The sequence below is a fragment of the Rhinolophus sinicus genome, linkage group LG04 (assembly GCF_036562045.2).
Source record: "Rhinolophus sinicus isolate RSC01 linkage group LG04, ASM3656204v1, whole genome shotgun sequence".
Taxonomy (NCBI): Eukaryota; Metazoa; Chordata; class Mammalia; order Chiroptera; family Rhinolophidae; genus Rhinolophus; species Rhinolophus sinicus.
The window spans coordinates 114276950-114291217 of NC_133754.1; the positions used below are offsets into that span (position 1 = coordinate 114276950).

At 44.6% G+C, this 14268-nt stretch overlaps 1 protein-coding gene, 1 long non-coding RNA gene and 1 pseudogene across 6 annotated transcripts in view; 2 read left to right on the forward strand and 1 right to left on the reverse strand.

Moving 5' to 3' along the window:
- ERCC6L2 (ERCC excision repair 6 like 2) overlaps nucleotides 1–10797 on the forward strand; it is a 141306-nt gene extending 130509 nt beyond the window's left edge. For 4 of the 5 annotated variants that reach the window (XM_074330256.1, XM_019711982.2, XM_074330257.1 and 1 more), the window contains one exon: nucleotides 7400–9180. In XM_074330256.1, the coding sequence (XP_074186357.1) occupies nucleotides 7400–8366 (967 nt within the window). In that variant the 3' untranslated portion in view covers nucleotides 8367–9180. Of the gene's footprint in view, nucleotides 1–7399; nucleotides 9181–10440 lie in introns of those variants that run through there. The other variant, XM_074330259.1, reaches the window with a different exon arrangement.
- Nucleotides 4–7393, forward strand: LOC109434754 (ribosome biogenesis protein NSA2 homolog; annotated as a pseudogene).
- LOC109434747 (uncharacterized) lies at nucleotides 10451–13880 on the reverse strand. The gene is made up of 3 exons (XR_002135862.2): nucleotides 13640–13880; nucleotides 11572–11633; nucleotides 10451–10586 (listed from the first exon to the last, which is right to left on the reverse strand). It is a non-coding gene; the product is annotated as an uncharacterized LOC109434747 (long non-coding RNA).
- Between the last annotated feature and the right edge of the window lie 388 nt (nucleotides 13881–14268).

Here is a 14268-nt window from a genome sequence, read left to right on the forward strand (position 1 = left end):
TGTCATCTGTAACAACATTGGACTTCAAGAATAATTCGCAAAAGAAATATAGCTCCTTTGTAAAATACACAAATTATTTGAATTTTAACCATACCTGGTATCTTAAAATATCAAATTCAGAAAAATCTGAATTTGTACAGTTTAAAAAATAAAATTCCCAATATTTTAGATGGTTTTAGAAAGCTAATCCCTGAATTGATAAATCACTTGATACAGACAAATGATATGCTTAAGTGCATTGTAGTCACTTACTCATTGGATATTTACTGAACACTTAATATGCACCCAGGCATTGTGCTGGGTGCTGAGTATACATTGTAAAAAAAAAAAAAAAAAGAAAGGAAAAAAAAAAAAATAGAGCTAACAGTGCAGTGGGATGGGGGCTGGCATTGAACCACTAAGTTTTCAAAAGTAAAAATAACTTATAAATAACTGACTATAAAATGGCATATTATAAGAAAGAAGGGGACAGGCCTCCTTGATAGAGAACAATGGAATTGGGAGGGGTGCAAGTACCTTTCTTTTGGGTAGTCAGGGAAGACCTCGCTACACAGGTGACATTTAAGTTGTGTCGTGAGGGATAACTGAGCAAAGAACCAGAGTAAGAACATCCCTGAGGATGGAAGAGGTTTGGTGTGTCTGAGGAACCGAGAGACTTAGTATAATAAACCAAGCAGAGAGCGGCATGAGATGAAGGTAAGAGATGTAGATGGGGCTGGAGCATGCAGAGCTTCCTAGATGGTGGGAAAGAGTTTGGATTTTGTTCTAAATACAGTGGAAAGCTGTTGAAGCATGACATAATCTGATGTATATTTCTAGAAGATTGTTCCAGCTTCTGTGTGAAAGAGGGCAGAGTGGACTAGAGGAGACCATAAGAACTAGGTGATGATGATTTGCAATACAGTGGTTGCCATGGAGACACAACCAGATGGATTTGTTTGGTGTTAGACTGGTTGTTGGAAAAGAGGGAAGACAGGATTTCTCAACTTTCTGTCTTGAGCAACAGATGGATTTTACTGAATGGGGAAAAACAGGAGAGAAACAGTCTGGAGTTTAAAAAAAAAAAATCAAGAGTTCTCTTTTGCTCGTGTTAAATTTGAGGTTCTATAGACATGTCAAATAGGCAGTGGATCTATAATACCATTCTGGGATTTGGGAACTGGAGATACAAATTTAGAAGTCATCAGCACAGAGATGATAAATTGTTTTTAGAGCCATGGACCTGGGTGAACTGCCTACGAACAGAGCATGGAGAAGAAAGAAGAAGCCCCAGGACTGAGCCTGGAGGCAATAGTAGCCTATTGCGTAGGAGGCACAGTGTAAGATCCTAAAGTCCAAGAGAAGTAAGAGTTTCAAAAAAGAGGGAGCTCTTAACTTGATAAACGTTGCTAAGAGCCAGACTCAGATGAAGTGGGAAAGTGCCCCCTGCAGTTAGCAGCAGAGAACTCATTAGCTGCCTTACATGAGCAGTCTGAGTAGGCAGATGCTGGGGTGAGGTGCACAAACAGTGAATGGGGGGCGACCGGATGGCTCAGTTGGTTAGAGCGCGAGCTCTTAACAACAAGGTTGACGGTTCATTTACCACTGGGATGCTGGGCTCTGCCCCCTGCAACTAACATTGAAAACAGCAACTGCACTTTGGAGCTGAGCTGCTGCCCTCCACAACTAGATTGAAGGACAACGACTTGGAGCTGATGGGCCCTGGAGAAACACACTGTTCCTCAGTATTCCCCAATAGAAAAAAAACAACAACAGAAAACAGTGAATGGGTAGACCCTATGACAACTCTTCAAGTTTGGATGTGAAAAGTAGCAGTAGCTGGGAAACCTGAAAGCTGAGAGCTTCTTCACACCCAGGGGGACTGCGCCCGCTGTCTCAGCAGTTGTAACCATGCCATAAAACGAATATATTGAGTTATACCATAAGTGTTATGGATATCGTTTGGGTTACCATGAGAAAAAGAGAAAGAAGGAAGGTCGAGAGGCTCATGAACGTTTAAAGAAGGCAAAAAAGATGATTGGTCTCAAAGCTAAGCTCTACCATAAAGAGCGCCATGCTGAGAAAAGATAAATGAAAAAGACTATCAAGATGCATGGAAAGAGAAGCACCAAACAAAAGAATGATGAAAAGACTTCACAAGGATATCTACTGGACAGAGAGGGACAGGCCCCAGCTAAAGTACTTCCCAATATGATTAAATAGAAACGAAAAGAGAAAGCAGGAAAATGGGAAGTCTCTGCCCAAAGATCGTGCCCAGGGAGAAACAGAGATATTAAGTTATTCAAACAGGAAAGAGAAAGAAGAAAGCATGGCAGAGGATGGTTACTAAGTCTGCTTTGTTGGAGACGGCTTTACTCAAAAACCACCTAAATATGAAAAATTCATTAGGCTGGTGGGTTTCTGTTCCCAGAAGGCCCATGTAACTACTGAGCCACCTTCTGCCTGCCAGTATCAGATGTAAAGAAGAGTTCCCTCATCTCCACTGTATACACCTTTGGGTGTCATTACCAAGGGTACGCTCACTGAGGTGAACGTGGGCGAGTTCAGCCTGTGACACAAGAAGGCAAGGTTATTTGGGGAAAATATGCCCAGGTTACCAACAATGCTGAAAATGATGGATGCATAAATGCAGTCTTACTGGTTTGACAGCAGTCTCATACAAGTAACTCCTTATAATTATTGAAGACTCCGCATCAATCAGGAAAACCACCTTCACTGTGATGTTTCTGAGTACTACCAAAGAGCTTATGTGCCTGTGGTCATCAAGAGAACTATTGATTCTATTGTAAAGAACATTAAAATGGTCTAGTTTTACAAAAAAAAAAAAAAAAAGCAGTAGCTGGAGGGCATTGTGGGATCAAGGGTAGGTTTTTTAAGTTGGTAAGATGACAGAACCGGTTTGTATGTTGGGAGAACAGACTAATAGGGCAAAATGAGATCATGCCAGAAAGGTGATAACAGCATGAAGTCCTGGAGGTAGTACAGGGTGGGATCCACTGGCTAGTTCTAGCCTTTGAGAGGCATTGAAAGAGAAAAGATGAAGACAGGCCCAGATATAGTGATATTTCCTCAATTAATTGAGAATTAAAGTCATCAGTTCACAGCGAGAGAGATTTAGGGAGAGAGAAGTTGTAAAATAAATCATTTATAAAGTAGGAAAGCAAGTTTAGTGGGACTAGAATTCCTGGGTGATGTTAAGTCCTTGTTTGAGAGCAAGGCCAGGAAAACCACCTGTGCAGTCGTGCAGACTTCATTCAGCAAGCCTCAGTTGCCCAGTTGCAAACACAAAACAGGGAGATGGCTGGGTTTTCCTAGGGGTTAGAGTGGAGGGAGAGAGAAGCAAGGGATGTGAAGGATGTTTGCGAAGGAGTGATTATAAAATTGAACCTAAGCTGGACAAGGAGATAGTGAGAAAGCAGAGAGTCAGTGAATTGGATGACTTGATTCCAGCATTGGTGTCATGAGGTAATTGAGCAGCTGAGTTGGAGCATGAGATGATTGAATTCAGGGGTTTGGGGGTGGTGCAGTTAGTGGTAACAACAGTGGCAGTGTAGGAGCTTGGGAATAGGGGCCTGACATGGAATTGAGTCTTTGCAGGTGAGGTAAGAAATTGGTGGGCCATGAGTTGGGTGAGACGTCCTCATGGATATTGATAATAATTACCAAGAATGATGGCAGGGGACAGATAGGAAGCACCATTAATCCAGAATCTTGAGTGTTCAGTTCCTAGCAGAAAGCAACTAAGGAGTGAGTTAACAAAATGGGGGAGAGAATGGTTTAGCTGGATAGCATAAACATTATAGAGTTTTGAGAAAACAGTGGTCTAGAAGCAGCAATGTGAAGCATGAACCCTGAGGTTGAAGGGTGTCAAGTATGAGCCTTGATTTGCAAGGGCTACATGGGAGGAGGCAGTATCACGAGGCAACAGAGAGGCCATTCGGCATAGAAGACACAGGGGAATTGGTAGATCATAGCCTGGTTCCAGGGGCACTGAGGAATGGTCAGGGGATTGGATTAGATCAAGGATGTAGAGTAGAAAGAGATGGGATGCCAGTGGTTATGGTAACCAAGGAGTAGACTGAGGTAAACAGGGATGGGAGGCAGGGTCAAAATGGTTCTCAGGGCCTCTGGGGACAGTCGTGGTGGCTCTCTGGGTTCCATATGCTTCCCTCAGGGGGTTGGCAACTCCCAGGCAACTGGTCCTTAGCTGCGCCAGGAAGGCTGGTCCCTCGACCCTTGGGTGCTGCTGTGGAAGGTTGGGGCATGGCTCTCCGCTGCCCACCTTTGCCCAGAAAGGTAAACACCCCACATTGCTACAACAGTGCATCTCCTCACAAACAGATCTATAACAATGATTTTTACCAGGTGTGCCTTTTCACTTTAGGCAATGATTTTGCTAGGAGGCTGACCATCTACTATGTATTTACCAGTCTTTGAGGAGCACGTGTTGTCATCCCCTTTAGCACGGTATATAAAAATACAAGTAAAGGATTAACAATGGTTAGTTTTTGCCTCTCTTCCTTTTTTCTCTACCCAGCCTAGGGAATAAATGCCTCGTGCTGAGTAGAAAGGAGAAGGGTGTCTAACATTAGAATGCCAACATCTGAACTAGGGAACAGTGTCCGAACAGTTGACACCTGCTAACCATCCTACGTTATGAGAATCTACCCTGTTCCATGCTGCAGCCCCACGGATGGTCTAAATAAAGCATTCAGTCCTACCTTCCTTTCAGAAAGCTTAGGCAGAGAGAAAATGATCATTTTAGCTGTGTTCCACCCCTGTTCCCCCAACTTCTCAAGAAAAGGGGAGAGAAACTTAAATATTATCCATGATACATAACTACTCTGGATGCACTTACTGAAAGATACCTATTTTGGGTTTCCTTATTTTTCCCTCTAAGTGGCTTATGAGTGTCTATTCTAGTTTACTAAATTTTCCTCACAAACTGGCCAGCTTATACCCCCTGGTTGTATCTTGCAGTTCCTTAAATTTTTACAGAAAATTCTATTAAACACCAATAATTATGAAAGCAAGTTAGAAGGCAAAATAAAATGAATTACAATTTTAACTCATCCTGTGAAAGGCAGCCATGCGGCATAATTAACGTGCATAAAATGAGGTTGGAAGCAGCTCTCCTCCCAGAGGTGGCAGAATCACAGGGTCAAGGGCAAGGTCAGTACAGCAAAGTTGAAAGTCCTGTGGCCACTGCTGAGACACCACCAAGCAGTGGATAAATAAAAGACATCAGCCCGTAACCTTGCCAATAACTTAATCCTCACAGCACAAATATTTATTAGAAAGACCACGAAAATGGATTTGGAGATGATTAATAAACAAAATAATAGCTCATTGCTTCATGTGAAGTGACAACTGGAACCTTTTCAGAACATGCTTGTTGCTTTTCCAACAAGATCATTGGCAATTTCCAGGACAGAAATTTGGAAGCTTGTTATTAAATATTCGGTTGGCAAGGAAAGTGGCTGTTAATCAGGCAGAGCTAGTGCCTGGATTTGGAGCAGTTACCAGGACCCATGTGGAGAGGACCAGAAGTCATGGTCTTCACCTGACGCCACAAAAGAAAGTCATGAGCATGCAGTATGGATTGCCATAAAAATCAAAGGAAATACAAACTTTATAGAACCTGGTCTGCATGGCAAAAATAATAGTGACCTTACAGCTCCTACTTACACATTTTTAAATATATATATATATTATTTTACCCTCAGGATTCTCTATTGTGTGCAGGATAAAATTCAGACTTCTGAAATTGGCACATGGACCCCTCGTGACTTTCAGTCTCTTCCTTGGTAGTTTCTCCCGCCCCTCTGTGTACCAGGTCCTCTCAGAACTGGGAATGTGCACATACCCTCTCTTCCAGGAAGGCTTCCTCACTCATCTTACCTGACTGGCTTGAGGTGACATGAGAGAAGCCTTCCCTGCTGCCTTGCCCACTACCACTCACTGGCCCGTTCTGTGGGCACCAACAGAGCCCTGCATTAACCTCCATCATGGCATTTACCACTCTCTTTTGGTTTGATTTTCATGCATCTGTCTCCCCCAGCTAGACTATAAAGTCCTTGAAGAGAAGGAGCTAGGGCTTGTTCACTGTTGTGTAGTTCCTACTACAGTGCCTAACAAACAAATGTTTTAAGGAAATATTATCTCAAATATAGATATAATCCTAAAACTTTTGGGATTGGAATCATGTGCTGCAACACCATCTATGGCTTTTGTTTAAAGGAATGTTTACGGGCATTGGGCTCTTCTGACTCCTGACCCAAACTCAGCGTCAGCAAAGCAATACCCTCTGTCATAATCCACTCAGGGTTCCATAACAAAATACCAGCGACTAGAGTTTAAATGACAGAAATTTCTTTCTCATAGTTCTGGAGCCTAGGAAGTCCAAGGTCAAGGCGCCAGTTGATTTGGTTCCTGGTGAGGGCTCTCTTCCTGGTTTGCAGACAGCCACCTCCTGACTGTGTCCTCTCATGGCTGAGAGAGAGCTCTCTGTGGACTTCTTATATGACCTCTTAGTGCCTTTACACCTCCTAAAGGCTCTATGTCCAAATATAGTCACACTGGGGATTAGGGCTTCAACATATGACTTTTGGGGGACACAGTTCTGTCCACAGCACCCTCACCTGAGATAAAGAGCAGAGTCTAGTGCACAGGGTCCCTGAACAATCTCTCTGCCTCCATCTTACCAGGGTTCCAGAAGGCCCATTTCCTCACACATGCATATAACAGCTTTTATTAGTCTCTTATACTGAGAATGAAACTTGCTTCTTCAAACAGCATCTCACTTCTTAGTTTATCTCTCTATACTAAAGTCAGACCATTTGGGGGAAGAAAGAATCTAGGTTTATCAGTTTAGAACTTTCCTTTAGGTTCATCAAAAAAAATGTGTGAAATTTCTATGTTGCATTTGTGTGGAAGAAGGGAAAAAAGGAACAGAAGTGAAAAATTCCTTTCTTATTTCCTTGAATTTTCTCTTTTCTATTTATTAAGGCCCTTCTTTGACAATGTTATTTCATGGAACTTGAATGCAATATAGATTTTCAAATACAGATTATATAAATTACGATTCTCAGGTCAGTCATAAATTGGCTGACTAGAGGAGTAGCAGCTGGGATCCCATAATTCCCAGGAAATGCCTAATAGTATAAATCAGAATAATTTAAAAAGCTGCTGATTTCATGAGCTAAAATATTTTTTTCAGTAGTGTAAAGAAAGAGGTCACATTCTACTAGTGTAAAATGTATTTTTATTATGGAAATAAGCTAATATATGTTAAATGAATAAGATTGCTTTGTTTCTATATTTTATATCACTGATGATGAGTTCTTTAAAAATAAACTTTAATAAAAATAACTGCTGGTTTTGTTCATTAAATTTTCAGAAAACAATTCGAAGAAATGGCTTCTTATTTTAATTTGTCTCCTGTAAAGGAATTTGCTAAACATATAACTAATGCCACATCAGAAGAACGACAGAAAATGCTAAGAGACTTTTATGCTTCTCGGTTTCCAGAGGTGAAAGAATTTTTTGTAGATTCTGCTGTAGAATTCATTAAACCTGCCTATGAGGAAGGAAAGAGAGTCAGGAATAAGTCTGAAAAGAGAGAAACGCTGATAAAAGAAAGGCTTCCAGATTCTGAAACTTTGTCGTTTAAAGATTCTACCAAAAAAACTTCTCAGATTGGCAGCACAAAAACATATAAAGAAAAATCAATTAAGCCTCAAAATCATGGTTTCTGTAAAGAGGTGCTTTCTAATGATGCAGAAACTAAGAAATTACGTATAAGCTCTGCCCAAGAGACTGACAATGGGAAAAACAGCCAAGTATCCAAAGATACTACAGCATCCAGTTTCCTGAACAGTAAGTCTGGAGCATATGAGACAGAGTTAGAAAATACCATGAAAAACCAGCTGGACCTCACAAGAACGGGCGTTTCAAGAAATGGGCCCCTTTTCAAAGTGGAAAACAAAAAGACAGAAAATCCAGCGTTAGAAAACATTTCTGTGGTAGGCTTACTCGGTGACACCTCTATTCTTGATGACCTCTTTAAAAGTCACGGGAACAGTCCCACACGACTGCCAAAGAAAGTTCTTTCAAGGCCCATGCAAAAAGCAAAACAGAGACCAAAAGATTTCTGGGACATCTTGAATGAGCAGAATGACGACAGTCTTAGTAAGCTCACCGACTTGGCAGCGATAGAGACTCTGTGTGAAAAAGCACCCCTTGCTGCCTCCTCCAAAAAGAAAGAGGAGTTAGACGCTTCTCTTTGGAAATCCAATGAGAACTTTTTGTGGAAAAAGTTTAACTCAAGTGATACACATGAAAACACAAGTAATGCGCAAGAATAAACACACAAATGAAGCACTTCACCGATGCACTTCTGCCATCATTCTTTACAGCCCTGTGTTCCACATTAATTATGTTAACTTGAACACACTTGTGAACATCTAGCTTTAAACTCTGGCTCTAGGGTTGTTGTTTCAAGTCTAAAATGTTGTCATGTTGTCATTTGTTTTCCTTGATTTTTTATCTAATCTTTTTAAAAATGTGATTTTATTATAGTATAAACCTCCGTTATGGAATGGAAAAGGTTCTGTATTTATCAGGAGACCTGGGGCATGTCTCTTACTGTGTAATTATGTGACCTTGGATAAGTCACTCACCCTGGTGTACAGCTGTTTCCTAATACAGAAGGTGAAGAGCGTGAACTTGATCAACATAAGCATCTTTCTAAGTTAAAAAACTTTGGTTCACTCTCCCAAATTCTATTGAATCGTAGACCAAATTATGTTCACCCTCCAGTTCATGTGTACATTGATGTGTTTCTTTCTTACTAACATTTGGAAAATTATTAAGTTAACTGATTTCCTTTTCCCTCAGTATCATGTACTACTATTATTTATTAAATTATGACAGTAATTACTAGAACTGAATGTATGGTATTGTGTTAGGATAGTAAGTTTATAACTGCACAAAATCAAAGGTAAATTTTGTGTAACTTTACCGTAAGACGTGATGAAGTAATATCATTACTACCTTCACCACAGAACGCCAGTCTCAACTTTCTATGTAACTATTATGATTTAATCAAAGTAAAGCTTTGTATAGTAATTTTCTATCTCAAGTATAAAGAAATAAGTAAACATTTTATTTTATTTGAAACATATATTTTGTTGAGTTTAATTTATGTGATTGATAACCAATGGAATGTGCTCAATGTCAAATTCATTTATTTGGAAACATTCCCTCAGCCCATGTGTGTACTGTGCTAGGAGCTTGAGGTGTACAGGTGCGGCACTGCTACAGGTAAAAGAAAGGAAACCCTATCCCCATAAGGGTCGTGTCTGTGCAGTCCCGTATCATGCCTGGCACACTGTAGCAGGGACCTGTGGCTTCTCCGGACCCACGTTCAAATGCACTGTAGAAACTGTCCCTCAGTTGAGTTCGCAGGGCTATGATAGGAGTAAGTGTCCAGAAAATAGCCATGAATCAGGAAATGGTGGTGCTCAGAGGTCATTGTTACTGTGTTAAGGGGAGAGGGCGTTCAGGGGACCCAGGATGAGGAGCCATTGCCCAGAAATAAAAAGAAAGAAAGAAAGAAAGAGAGAGAGAGAAAGAAAGAAATCTTTTCTCAGGGGACTAAATGGCCAAATATGAGGGCTGTGAAATATATTTTATAGCATGACCAGTATATATGTGTTAATATATATATATATATATATATATATATATATATATATATATATGATTGAAATGAAATAAAATGTTTATTTACCCTTGAGGCATGCTACTACATTCTTTGACATTTTGTCTTTTATTGCACTTTTGGCTCTTGTGCATCTATGTTTTTTCATGCTCTTATAACTCACTAAATTGATTTCGTGACCACTAATGATTGGGAACCACATTTTGAAAATCACTTTTTTTATGTTTTGTTTGTTAGTTGGTTGGGGTTTTTTTTTTGTTTGTTTTTGCTATACTTGCAGTTGAGTCATGTTCAGACTTATCAGATGCTACATTTCACCACTGAGGCGCTTGCTACAAAATGAACATGTTGTGCAGTCTGGTGGACTTGACACATAACCGTAGTCAGCAGTTGTGCGATCAGCTGTTCAAGGAATTCAGATAAGCAAGTAGATAGCACTTCATCTGAGTTCATATACCAGACAGGAGAGTTCCGACATTTCAATAAAAGTGCATCTCGCACAAAATAAAGTACGTTTTAAAGTTTTTACATAGACATGACCTTCAATCAAAAAATGTTCATACAAATACTAGTTCTATACTCTTCAAATACAACGAAGTGCTATTACAGAGATTTTTAACAGTAATAGTCAAAATGGGAGCAAAAATACAGAGCTGAAGTTTGAAAATTACTTTCCAACAGTTTTCAGTGAAACATCAGTCATTATTATCACGCAGGACCAGTGTGCCAAGCAGAGGACAGGGTCCAGTGTGGAAAGGAGCCAGTCAGAACGTGTCAGAAGAGCAACTGTGAGGGTTGGCTTTCCCTGCAATGGAGCACTGGCAAGATTTGGCTGAACCATTGATGAATCTGGGAACAGACCCTATGAAGGGTGGACAGTAAGAATGCTTCCTACCCCAACCCACTGGCTGTGTGTCACCAAGTTCTGCCAACTAAATGGTGGCCCCAGGCAAATCCCCGGGCTTCTTTCAGCCTGTTTCCCCTTTATATTTGATATGGACTGTATCAATGGTGGTCAAGCATCTTTTTAAGCAATTGAACTCTAAATTTAAGGAAGCTCAATTATTTAAGGCAATTAAAATGGAGGTCTGTTGATTCAAGCAACAGCACTGTGGTTCGGTGGGGCACTAGTTTGAAAACCACAGGGATGAGATCATTACTAAAAAACCTTCCAAATTCAAGTTTTGTGAGCTTAATTGCTACAATCTGTCTTTTTACTTCTCTTTAAAGCAATGATACAGTTTCTGGCTGCTAACACTCAATGCAGTTATTAATGTTGGAAACTGAGGCAAGATATTGAGAGATTTGCACTTGAATTCCTTAGGGTTCCCTTAAAGCCCTGACACCACTTCTTTGAGTAAATTAATATCTGCAAGTGGTGTGGCTGGCCCTAAGGGGTCAAAGCCTTGTTTGCAGAGATGAGTTGCTGATACACTTTTTATCAGTCCAAAGAAAATGAGAAAGCCACCTGCCCCCTTCCAATAGTCGACTCTGCCTTCCTCCCCCAGCCACTGCCCTCTGTCCACATTGCTAATGCCCTACGTGGTCTGCCTGAGAAGCTCCAGGTTCCTTCTAGGTCAGTGCCTGACCCCCAACCCCAGCCTTCCCTCTCCCCCCAAGCACCCTGTTCAGCAATCTCATGGAGGCCTCAATGCCCTGCCCAGCAACCTAATAGCTTTCCCTCCTCAACCCCTCTCCCGGAACACTGTATCATACTCAGGCCTCTGAACTGCCGGATTCCCCTGTTTTAGTAGATACCTCACCGTCCTGCTCCACTTGGGGGGAAATCCCATCAGCAAAATTCAACAGGCTGAGCAAGGTGAGGGAGGAAGCTCTGAATGTCATACCTGGGACACTCCAGAAGCCAAATCACCGTGCACGTCATGGTCTGGGGCAGCAATTCACTGACCTGCCGGGAAAAGGCAAAACAAGCCAGTCCGCGGAGCCCTTGCAGAAGTGCCACTTACCTCCTGAAATAGCCCAGGGCTGACACATTGCCCTGAAAGGCACAGCAGCTCCTGCAGTTCTTAGGGCACAGCCATGTGCTGTGGGGTGTTGGGGTCCACAAGCAGGTCTCGGGAAGCTCAGTGTCCCCTACAAGGGCCTGTGAGGAAGGGTACAAGACGTGCTGGACAGAAGGCAGGCTCCCGGAGTCCAGAGAGGTAGAGGAAACATGCTTTGGGCTGGAATGATCAGAAAAGGCCACCCCCAAATTCCGGGGCATGGGTTGGTGGCCAGGCCTGAGAGAATGGGAAGGCCAGAACTCCACTTCCTCCTGTCTCCCCTAGCCTTTCAAACCCCGGGCGAGCAGGAATGTGGCCCTAGTAGAGAAATCTGTTTTGGTTTGGCCATATGTAGGAGCTTCCTACAATTACCTTAACCTCCAAGATACACACGGAGGTTGGTAGGGGATGAGGGGCAAAAGGGCAGAGAGACAGAGCCAGACAGACAGTCTTGAGTGTCTGGGACCCACAGAAGCACGCGGAGATTTCCCGCCTGATACCAGCCCTGGACACGGCCCGAGTCTAGCCAAGGAGGGCGGGTGGCTGTTTGTCCTGTCCTCCGTCGCCTGTTACTCTGTGGGATGGTGTCAGCCACCCGTAGCCCGGCTGCTGCTCGGCCCTGCACACCCATCTCTAGGAGCGTCGCCGAGGGTGAGTCAGCCTCGCCCAGGGTATGGCCTGCCCCTCCCGCAGGGCCGGCAAACATTAGGGAGCATATATAGGTAGAAATTGCTTCCACTAAAACAAAGTTCGTTTGCATTTTCCTCTGCGAGTTTCCAGGCCACCCCCCACCGCTGAGGATCGTGGCTACAAACCCTGCCGCGGTGCCACCAAACCCAAGGCGGTTTCGTACCGCCCCCCTCCCCACCAGCAGGAGAGACAATCTGCTCCTCCGAATCGGGGTCTTTTGCTCCTGTTGGGGAAAAGAGAAAGAAGCTAATGAAATTACACTCGGCCGTATTGATGGGAAACAGAAAAGCAAATCCAAGGGCTTGCGCCTCGAGGGCGCGTTATCTGCCATTAGTCGCAAACCTCAGAAAAGTCCCCAAGTGCCTTCGTGCGCAGGAAGCGATGGGTGGTCGGCTGCTGCTCACCACCCGGCTCCCCCCGAAAAGGGAGGCACGGAAGGCGGAGGAGCAGCCCTTTGTAGGGTTCTGCCTCCCCTCGAGCTTCGGGAGCTTGGAGCAAGTGATTATGCCCAGCCCCGCGGATTATGCCCAGCCAGGCGGGAGTTTGCAGGGGGGCAGGCGGGGGCGGGGGGCAATCCCCAGATTGCGATGGGCGGGGCGGGGATCCCAGGCGGGCTTGTTCCTCCCGCGCGCTCACACCGGTCGGCGGCCCACAGCCCGCGATCGCCCGGGTTCGCAGACACCACTTCGACCCGCGGGGTCAGAATTCTGGTTGTGAAAGGCGAGCCCCTCCGCCCTCCGCCCTCCGCCGCCAGGGCCGGTCCCTTCCGGACCGCGGACTGCGCGCGGCCGCTGGCTGTGAACCGCGGCGGTTCCTGCGGTCTGGCGGGCGGCCCGCTGGGAAACCAGCCTCTACTGGATCCCGAGCGCGTCTGAGGTCAAGGGAATTAGGAGGGCGGAGGCGCGGGGAGGTGGACGGAAAGGTCAGCGAGGTGGACCTCCTGGCCGGACCCGAGAGTGGTGTCAGCTAGTGGCCCTGGGCGGCCCTGCCGGGCACACCCGACAGCCGCGAAGCTGAGGGTCCGAGTTAGAAAACTGGGCTTAGCGCCTCGCCTGCCCGCATCCCGATAGGGGCTGGCTGCTCCGAGAAGCAGGCCCCCCACGTGCACGAAATGCTCCACCTCCAGCCTGAACCCCACGCCTGCTGCTTCTGCCTCATGGCCCGAGCGGCCACATCTCCCGCCCACACCCCGTAAGAGCTTCCCCGCAGCTGCCTTCCCTACCTTCCACCTTCCTCCCGCCAGCAAAGCCGGCGTCCTCGGCCAAGTGCCGCTTCCCAGCCTGTTATCAAGTCCTGGAGAGAACGTCTCCAAAGTATTTCCCGAATCCCAGTGCCAAGGACCCGAATTCTCGCCCCTCCACTTCCCATCTGGACGCCTGCAGACTGCTCCCTGGATTCCTAGGCTTCAGCCTCCTCCCTCCTTAATCCATTTTCCACACCGCTTCCTCCAAGAGCGTGTTAAAACACACAGGGACCTTGGCGGTTGTAAACCTGTTTCCTCTGTTGAGCAGGCCCTGGGAGGCTTGGACTCTGAGGGCAAGGGCTCGCGTTTACTGAGGACTTACTATGTGACATTTGTTAAACTTCAAGTGGATTTTCTCATTTAACTGCTCAACAACCCTTCTGGGTAAGTACTGTTATCATCTGTTTTGTAGAGGAAGAAACTGAGGCACAGAGGGTCACGCAGCTTGTGAGCAGTAGAGGCAGTCTGGAGCCAGGCAGGCAATCCTGAGTCTGCTTCTCCACCATTGCAATGCACTTCTGTAGAAAGCCCTGACCTTCCTAAGGAGCATGGAATGACCCACAGCACCAGCTGTGTCCTGAGGTCCAGATGGCAGCGACCACCTGTTA